This window comes from Nicotiana sylvestris, chromosome 2 (assembly GCF_000393655.2).
Source record: "Nicotiana sylvestris chromosome 2, ASM39365v2, whole genome shotgun sequence".
NCBI classification, from domain to species: domain Eukaryota; kingdom Viridiplantae; phylum Streptophyta; class Magnoliopsida; order Solanales; family Solanaceae; genus Nicotiana; species Nicotiana sylvestris.
Window position 1 is genome coordinate 50705273 of NC_091058.1, and position 10028 is coordinate 50715300.

Below are 10028 nucleotides of genomic sequence, written 5' to 3' on the forward strand. Positions count from 1 at the left end.
CCCCTTATGTATGATGAGTGGTGTTGCTACAAATCTGAAAGTATCATAACTGATTGATGATAGTATTAACACATGGAATATCCAAAATTTGAATACTTTATTTAGACAAGATGATGTTGAATCTATTTTAACATTCCAATTTCTTATGTGGGGGCAAATGATCGAATGATTACTAATTCAGGTAATACGAAGTGAAGTATGGTTATTATCTTGCGAAATTGCTCCTTACAAATGATAGAAGTTTGTCTAATCAAGCGGAAAGTAGTTCTCATATGTTCCCGAAATTATTTTGGAACTACTTATGGTCTTTAAATATTAAAATCAAGCTCAAACATTTCTTAAGACAGTGTGTCTCAAATACATTGCATGTTAGCAATATTATTATAAAAAGATTCCACTCTATGGATGTCGCCTGTCCTATTTGTGGCATGAGATTTGAAACTTTAGACCACATGTTCTTTAAATGTCCTAGATCAATTAATGTGTGAAAAATGAGTCTGATTTGTTGGCCAAATTTGCATCTTATCTCTGATTTTTTGCTACATGGTAGTATAAATTAGTGTTAGACCCTAAACAATTCTCAGAAGTTAATACCTTATTGCAACTAGCAGTATCTATTTTATGGATGATTTGAAAAGCTAGGAATAATTGTATTTTTAATTCGGTGATGTGAAGTAAAAATGCTATTTTATCTAAAACATTATTTGATTTTAATGAATTTACAGTAGCAAAGGAACATGTTAACACTAGGGAGATGCTTTTACTAACACGCCTTTGCCAACTATTTCTCTAGAAAAATGTTACTTTATGTAGATGCAGGTTTGGATCATTAAAAACTAATGGTGACGTACTTCATGCCTATGGTAGTCCAATCTATTTGTTGGAAAAGCGTTGGCAAAAAAGAAAGCAATCCAATTGGCGGTGAAGTATGATTGGAAGAACATACATATCTTGTCCGATTCCGTAATGGTTCAAATGCTTAATAGAAGCATAAGCCCTTAATGGGAGGTTAATATTGTTTGCGATGATATTTGAGACTTAAGCAATATTTGACCAATGTATCTTTTAAGTATCTAAGTAGAGATCTTCATACTTGTAGCCATAAGTTAGCTAAATTTTCCTTCTCAGTATTTAGTGAAGTCTATTGGTTTGACAATTCTCCCATTTGGATTGTCAACGAGACTTCATCTTATTTTGTACCGTTGACTATTGAATTTGATTAATGCCGAAAAAAAAGGGTTAAAACTGTTCAAATGCATATGTATGGACTATTTTAGACCAACTCTAAATATTGGGGACTAGCTTTATTATTTTCTCAATAAAGTTATTTGGCCTGTGTTTCTCTTTATTTCTCCGTTGTCACTTCTTACGTTCCAAACAAAGGATTAACCTGATATTTGATAGTACTCCACGATAATACGGTAATAAAGTATTATTATAAGTAGTGAAATTGAAAAGATTCCCATAACCTGGTCGTCTTCAATCAAACGTCCGACAAGTAAACCCACTCCCAAAACTTTTCAGTGTATCTCCAAAACCCCAAAATTTCTTCAGCAAAACCCTAGTCATATTACCTCGGATTTTGCCCCCAAACCTTTCCCGCTCCAATCACTGGTTTGACCCCTCAACTCTCATATACTTCGTTCAGTACATCCTTTGGCTGCTTCACTCTCAAATCTGATGGTCTTTCTTAGTTTGCTGTTTTCACCTGAAAATGTTGCTCCACTTTCTTTCACTGCTTCTTCTGCTTTTCCCTTTGGCTACGCCTTTTCCGGCGACTGGTCCTCACATTGCGGACGTCAACATACTGTTGCCTCCCAAAATGACTCACCCTGTTGAGTATAGACTTCAAGGTAGTGATGGTTGCTTCAAATGGTATGTCCCTATTTCCTACATTGCATTCATTTCTGTTTGGTGCATTTGTGAGTGTAGGTGATAGATTTCAATTAACTATTGAGCTATGTTCTTTGCTTAGTTCTTGAAGTTTATGCTGGATTTTTTCTTCCCGTTGCTGGTCATTGTCTTGTCTTAGCTTCCTTTGAGAGCTGAGGTTTTGGTAATAGGTGATCCTTATTTCTTTATAGGTTATTAATAGCAAGTTATTGTGTGTTTGAAGAGCTATTATAAATGAAGTTTCATTAGTTTATGAATATAGAGGATATCAAGATTAACTTATGTTGTCATGTGTTTTCTTTATTATTATTAAGGAAGAGTATTAGATGCAAAAGCAAGAAATCTAGTTCCTTACAATAGGACCTGAAATTTGAGGCTAGAGTACAATCTTTTTTCGTTTTTTTTATGTTCTATGTATCATAGAACAAATCTTATGCCATTATAAGTTTGTTAAACACTTTTAAGTCATGATTCATCACCTAGTTTTCTATTGACAACGGATATTCTGACATCTGAAGTTGCATGAAGTTGACATTGGTATAAAATTTAAGTAACTTTTCATTTTTTAGAAACACTTCTTATGGATTTGTACTAATATTTTTCTCTCTGCTTTCTGTGTGTCCGGTTTTTGCGTGTAGGACATGGGATCATCATGATATTTTGGCTGTGCTGCCTGAGTACAATGTCAGTAGCCAATGCTCTACAAGTGCCCGCTTGAAATCAATTGCCCCTTATAGTGGTCGAAAGGAGACTGCTGTCTATGCGACAGATGTGCATACTGGAGCTGTGATTCGATGCAAAGTTTATGTTGACAACTTCTCTAGGATCCAGATTTTCCATAGCTCCGTCAAACTTGACCTTGATGGCCTTGCTACTTTACGTGTCCGTGCCTTTGATAGTGAAGGTACTTTGCTACTTTAATAGCTTATTTCGATTTGTTTTAATTGTATTACTTAATTTTTTGGAAATAAAGGCAATTGTTTGATAGCCTATGAATAAAAGGGTGCAACAACAACAACAACAACAACATACCCAGTATTATCCCATACCGTGGGGTCTGGGGAGGGTAGTATATACGCAGACCTTACCCCTACCTTGTGATGATAGAGAGACTGTTTCTAATAGACCCTCGGTTGTTTCCAAAAGGGTGCAAGATTTCATAATTTTAATTAGCATTTGAAATAAGAGGCGGCAGTCATTTTCTAGCTTACTAGACTATATATTCTTTTGTCTTATTCTTCTAAGCCATCATTTAAAAGTGCACTTGTACTGTGCCATCTCTTCCCAACATATAGCAGTCTTTGGTGTTTGCTCTCCTGCTTTGGCTTAGATATTTCTGGAAATACTGTCTCATACTCTTCAACTGAACATGTGTTTTTGCTACTTTAGGCTGGGATCTTTTCATGTGTTTTTACCAGTAATTGATCTTCATATTTATACTGGAATCATATATTGAGCCAAAAATATGGTTTAATATCTGTCATCAATTGTGTGGTTTCACTTTATTCCTCTCAGCTTTCTTTTTGTCTAAAAGTAACTCGTAATCTTTCCTGCTTTGAAGAGGCTTGTTTCTTTTTGTTTTATGGGTTCCTTAATTATAAAAGGCAAAGACACGAGATAGGTGTAGGCTATGTGTATCCTGATTATCTCCAAAAAATTTAAAACTACAAAAGAAAAACAAATATTACAGAACCAAATTATATGTTTTTTATTTTCATAAAAGAGGTATATATTGTATATGATATGTATGACAAAGTACATATTTCTTTCTGTACCATATGAAATGGAAAATCACCTACAAATCCTATTCTTCTAGTCATTATAAAATTCTTAAGGATCAATGAGTCCTACTTTTGCCAACTAGTTCCTAAGATGTTCTGTAACTAATGTGTTACCCTTTTCTCCTTTTATCTGGCGGGCAGATCAGTCAAACACCCAAACCTATAAGAAACAAGGGTTTAAAGATGTGCTACAGACACATCTAGTACTATAAAGCAACCACAATCTCATAGAAGTACCCTGTAGGTAGTAAGTGTACAAGTTTCTCCCCCAAAAGTTTTTCTGTTTAATGCATATTAACTAAAAATTATATCTTATTTTGCAATAAATCTCCATATGAGCATTATTACCATTTTATTTCGATTGCTAAATATGTATTTGCTGAATTTTCAGAGAATGTTTTCTCGTCTTTGGTGGGCATACAATTCACGTGGCACCTAATGCCTGAAACTGATGGATTACCTCATCACCTAACACATATCCCTTTGAAGGACTCTCCATTGAGTGATTGTGGGGGATTATGTGGTGACCTTGATATCCAAATAAAGCTTGAAAATAGCGGCGTGTTTTCTGATCTCTATGTGGTAAAGGGCACGGAAATCGGCCATGAAATAGTGTCTGTTCATTTGGATGAACCATCAGTTAAATATATGGAAGATAAAATTGTCCTAACTGTGGCAGAAGCCATATCTCTGGAACCTCCTTCGCCGGTTTGTGTCCTTATTGGTGCTATTGTTCATTATAGTCTTAAAGTTATCCGTGGGAATATTCCACAACTTGTTACTCTGCCATCTGCCTTTCACCGATGGTCTGTTTCAAACTCCTCAGTTGCTCAGGTAGACAGGATGGTGGGTACTGCCAAGGCTTTGAACTTGGGTATAACAACGGTAACTGTTGAAGATACTAGGGTGGTTGGCCATACACAAGTGTCTTCTTTCCACGTTGTCCTACCAGATTCTTTATCTTTGTATATGTTACCTCTATCTCTTTCTGGTGATCATGTAAAGGGAATTGAACCAATACCCTCTGTGGCACGCTGGTATGTAGTTTCTGGTCGGGAATATCTCATTCAAGTAAGGATTTTCTCGAAAGGAACATGGGTACAAGAAGTTTACATTTCAGAAAATGATGATGTTAAGTTGCATGGTGACTCATCAGAAATCTGGAGTATTATTCCCTCATCCAATCGCATTGGAGAGAAAGGGGTATCCAGAATCCTAAAAGCTCTTTCGTGTGGTCTGGGAAAATTGACTGCGACTCTCACATATTGCACTGGGCACGAAGAAACAAAGGAAGTTCTCAAGGTTGTTCAAGAAGTTATGGTTTGTGACCAGGTGAAGTTCAGCATGGAAGGTGTCTCTGACAGTATTACTCTTCCTTGGGCACCTGGTGTTTATCAAGAGTTGGAGCTAAAGGTTACTGGGGGCTGTGCAATGGTGTCTGGTGACTACAGATGGTTCTCTTCTGATATGTCTATTGTGTCAGTATCTGCTTCTGGGATTGTCCAGGCAAAAAGACCTGGAAAAGTGACTATAAAGGCAGTCTCAGTTTTTGATTCTCTTAATTATGATGAGATAGTTGTTGAAGTGAGTTTGCCTTCTTTAATGATAGTACTGCCTAATTTTCCGGTGGAGACTCCTGTAGGTTCATATCTTCGAGCTGCTGTGACGTTTAAAACATTGGATGGTGACTTATTCTACAAATGTGATGCTTTTAGCCCATCCATTAAGTGGAAAACTGGCAGTGACGCTTTCCTTATTGTGGATGCTGGTGAGACCTTTATTTCTGAAAAGCAAGAAATTCTTCCAATTGATACAGAGAAATATGGTCCTCCATGTGCATGGACTTATGTCTATGCTTCTAATTCTGGTCAGACGATGCTACATGCAACATTGTCAAAAGAATTTCAACAGTATGATCACTATACTGGCGGTTCTGTTGTTCTGCAAGCAACTTCGCGTATTGCAGCTTTTATGCCGCTCATCGTGCACCCGGCTAGTGATGGAAACCAGTTTGGTGGTTACTGGTTTAATTTGGTTCAGGCTGAAGCTGATGATCACTTGGACAATATGGAGCATCTATATCTTGCCCCTGGAACATATTTTGATGTGATGCTTCGTGGAGGACCTAATCGATGGGACCAGGGAGTTGAATTTGTTGAATCCGTGGAGAGTTTGGATGAACACAATCTCAGGGTTCAAGATGGGCTTCTAGTTAGTCAAGAATTTACCAGCTATGGGAGCACATACAGAATCAAGTGCCAAGATGTTGGAAACTTTAGGCTTCTTTTGAAACGTGGGAATTTAATTGGAGAGGGTCATCCTTTGCCTGCTGTATCTGAAGTGCAATTATCACTCACATGTGGTTTCCCGGCCTCTATAGCATTAATAGCTGATGAAACTGTTAATTCCGTTGAAGTGATCCAGTTTGCAGCTCAGGCTGACCGTGGCAGTGGAAGGATTCGTACTACCCCAATCACAATAGCAAATGGGCGCACAGTTCGACTATCAGCAGTTGGCATTAGTGAGTCTGGAATAGCGTTTGGAAACTCATCTTCTCTTCCTTTGAAGTGGGAGCTTAAAGATTGTGATGATCTGGCATTTTGGGATGATATCCACAACTTAGCAATGTTATCAAATTGGGAGAGGTACTTGGTCTTGGCAAATGCAACTGGACTATGTGTTGTACGAGCAACCGTTATTGGACCTGTTGATTTGGTTAGCCATCGTCATTCTCTTAAACACATTCCAGGCCCTGAGAATGATCTAACAGATGCTATACGCTTGCAACTTGTTTCATCCTTAAGGGTCTATCCAGAATTCAGCTTGTTGTATCTCAATCATGATGCCAGGTTGAATCTGTCAATTACTGGAGGAAGTTGTTTCATTGATGCTGCAGTAAATGATACGCAAGTTATGGAAATAACTCAGCCTGCTCCAGGTTTACAGTGTACACAATTACTACTGGCTCCTAAGAAGCTGGGAACTGCACTTGTAACGGTTCGAGACGTTGGGCTTGCTCCACCTCTTTCCGCTTTCTCTGTGGTTCAAGTTGCAGATGTGGACTGGATTAAGATTAAATCTGGAGAAGAATTGAGCATTATGGAAGGGAGTTCACTGTCAATCAATTTTCTTGCTGGAGTAAATGATGGGAACACTTTTGATTCTTCGCAGTATGTTTACATGAATATTCGTGTTCATATTGAGGATCATATAGTTGAACTTGTCAATGAAGATGATCTTTCCTGTTGTGATGATGGATATGTGATTGTGCCTAACTTCAGAATAAGGGCAATGCGTCTTGGGATCACCACACTGTATGTCAGCGCTAGACAACATACTGGCCATGAGATACTGAGTCAGCCAATTAAGGTAGAAGTCTATGCACCACCTAGAATTCATCCTAGTGATATTTTCCTTGTACCAGGTGCTTCTTACGTTCTTACTGTCAGAGGAGGCCCAAAAACTGGTGCGTATATCAAGTTCGTCAGTATGGATAATGAGGTTGCTAAGGTCCATACAGCCACAGGACGAGTTTCTGCAACATCACCAGGAAACAGTACCATAGCTGCCAAGATATACAGGAATGGAGATATCTTTATTTGTCAGGCATATGGTGAAGTTAAAGTAGGTGTTCCTTCTTCAGCTATGTTAAATGTTCAAAGTGAGCAGCTAGCTGTTGGCCGTCAAATACCAATATTTCCCTCCCTGTCTGAGGGAAATTTATTTTCATTTTATGAACTTTGCAGAAATTATAAGTGGGCTATAGATGATGAAGAGGTGTTGAGTTTCCAAGCAGCAGACGACTTACATGGTGGAAAAAATGGAATGCTCTTGTCCAGTGAAAAAGGCAATGGGCTGGCAGGATACGTGGGTGATAAAGACCTTGGTTTTATTCGAGTATTGCATGGAAGATCTGCGGGGCAGACAGATGTTACAGTTTCTTTCTCCTGTGATTTTGTTGCTCGTAAATCTTTTTCACAGTCAAGATTATATACTGCATCTATTTCCTTGTCGGTAGTGCCTGAGCTTCCCCTTGCGCTCGGGTCACCAATTACTTGGATTCTCCCTCCACATTATACCACGTCTGATCTTTTGCCTTCAGCTTCTAAAACTTTCAGTAAAGGGGATCCAAGTATGGGTAAGGTTACTTATTCTATACTGGGAGACTGTAGAAGAAAGGGTGAAAGGGAGGAAGATGATCCTATACTCATTGATGGGAGCAGAATAAGAACAAAAGAGAGTGGCAATCTTGCATGTATTCAAGCAAAAGATAGGTCAAATGGAAGAGTTGAGGTAGCATCTTGTGTGAAGGTTGCTGAAGTGACTCAAGTACGTTTCACGTCAGAAAAGTTGCTGGTTCACACATTAGCGATAGGTGCTGAAATTGATGTTCCGATCAAATATTATGATGTGCTTGGGAATCCTTTCCACGAGGCTCATGATGTATTTCTTTTTGGAGTTGAAACTAACTACCGTGATGTCATCTCTGTCGAGGATGCAGTTGATGGCAATGGAAATGTCCATCTCAGAGCAATCAGTCATGGTAGAGCTCTTGTGCGAGTAGGTTTTGCCAATGACCTGGAGAAGTCTGATTATGTGGTGATTCTCGTTGGTGCTCATTTGCATCCTCAGGATCCAACCTTTCACCTAGGGAGTGGTCTTAACTTCAGCATAGAAGGTCTAAATGATCAGGTATCTGGTCAGTGGTTTAGTAGTAATACAAGCATTGTGTCTGTGGACCAGCTATCTGGACATGCCAAGGCGATAGGGGAAGGTTCTGCACGAATTATCTTTGAGAGTTTAAATATGAAACTGCAAACTACAGTTACAGTGTCTCAGCCAGAGATGATGTCTGTTGATGCTCCAAGAGAGGTGCTGACAAACGTGCCGCTTCCAGCAAATGGATATAGCTTTCATGTGAAACTTAATGATGCTCATGGCCACAAGTATAAATCTGCTAAAAACAGGGCAATTTTCTTGTTTGATTGCCTGGTTGATCCACCTTATGTTGGATACGTGAAGCCATGGGTTGATCTTGATACTGGTAGTTCGTATTGCCTTTTCTTCCCTTACTCTCCAGAACATTTGGTACTTGCCACTCCAAAGTCAGGAGACACTAGACTGGATTTAGCTGTTACCATAAAGGCATCGCTCATAGGAGAGCAGAATATCTCAGGATCTGCTTCAGCACTTTTTGTTGGAGGCTTCATCATTCTGGGAACAGAAGGAGATTCATTGCAGTTAAATCTAACCCCAGAATATAACAAGAGTGTCCTAACTGTCGTAGGAAACACGGATGTGAATATCTACTGGCATGATCAGGAACGGCTAGCTATCAGACCAATATATGGGGAAGATTCGCAAGGAGGAAGCCGTGCACAGTACGAGGTCAAAATTCGCAGAGCAGAGAAATTTAAAGACAAACTGATTTTTACACTCCCAGCCACTGGTCAGAGGATGGAAGTTAATGTTTGCTATGAACCCGAAGAGAGAAGAGCAACATCTGCTAATCTTAATTTATGGTCCGCTGCTGCTGTGTGTTTCATTTTGATGATATTCACAGCTACTTTATTCATTTGTTACTTGGACCAACCTGTGAGATCCCGACCAACTGCTCCTCCTGGCACGCCAAGGGTAGCTGCACCTGCAACTCCTGAGCGGAGCAGTCCTGCTGTAGTAAACGAGCATTCTCCTCGGACACCTCAGCCTTTCTTGGATTATGTTAGGAGGACAATTGATGAAACCCCATACTACAGACAAGATTTTAGGAGGAGAGCTAATCCTCAGAATACTTACTAGCATACCGGTGGCTGTATTCTTCCCTTCCCTCTCCCCTTTTTGCCTTGTCAGATATGTCAAATGGTTTCTCAGGTAATTGCCAAGGTCTTGAATCTGGCTGCATACTTTACAATGATATTGTTGTATTTTGTTGGTATAATTCGTGTAGAGTATTGATAGTTGTCATTTGATTTTAGTTAGGACAGGGATCTATGCCTACGGATCTTTCTTGAAAAGCAGGCTCATTTGTCAAAGAATTCTTATGTCCTGCTTTCTAATGGAAAAGGCACAATCTTTTTCTGCAGTATAACTTTCCTGTGCACAAAATTGAGTACATCTCTCTACCTCAGGAGCGGTTGCGAGTTTGTGCTCATTATATTTGGTAATGAAGATAATTTTTAAGTAGCTGTACCATACAATAACTTTGATAGACAGGGATCTTGTTAAAAAAATTAATAGAGCACAAAAGATAGACCTTACATGAGTCATTTGCCTTATTCTCGAACTAAAGACATTAAATCTTTTTTTTTTTTGGGGTAAGTAGACTTTAATTTTATTACTTCAAGGATGCTCTTT

The 10028-nt window shown here is 38.9% G+C and overlaps 1 protein-coding gene across 1 annotated transcript; it reads left to right on the plus strand.

Annotated features, from left to right (window-relative positions):
- The first annotated feature begins 1384 nt into the window (after nt 1–1384).
- On the plus strand, nt 1385–9756 carry LOC104213333 (nuclear pore complex protein GP210). Its single transcript, XM_009762820.2, has 3 exons — nt 1385–1875; nt 2532–2797; nt 4066–9756. Exons 1-3 carry the CDS (start codon nt 1715–1717, stop codon nt 9471–9473), a joined length of 5835 nt encoding a protein of 1944 aa, XP_009761122.1. The 5' UTR covers nt 1385–1714; the 3' UTR covers nt 9474–9756.
- The last annotated feature ends 272 nt before the right edge of the window (nt 9757–10028 follow it).

Bases quoted from the DNA above. Each gene is read 5' to 3' on its own strand.
- LOC104213333 (XM_009762820.2), top strand. From the start codon at position 1,715: ATGTTGCTCCACTTTCTTTCACTGCTTCTTCTGCTTTTCCCTTTGGCT. The intron at 1,876-2,531 runs GTATGTCCCTAT...TTTTGCGTGTAG, and splicing joins AGTGATGGTTGCTTCAAATG to GACATGGGATCATCATGATA. The intron at 2,798-4,065 runs GTACTTTGCTAC...CTGAATTTTCAG, and splicing joins CCGTGCCTTTGATAGTGAAG to AGAATGTTTTCTCGTCTTTG.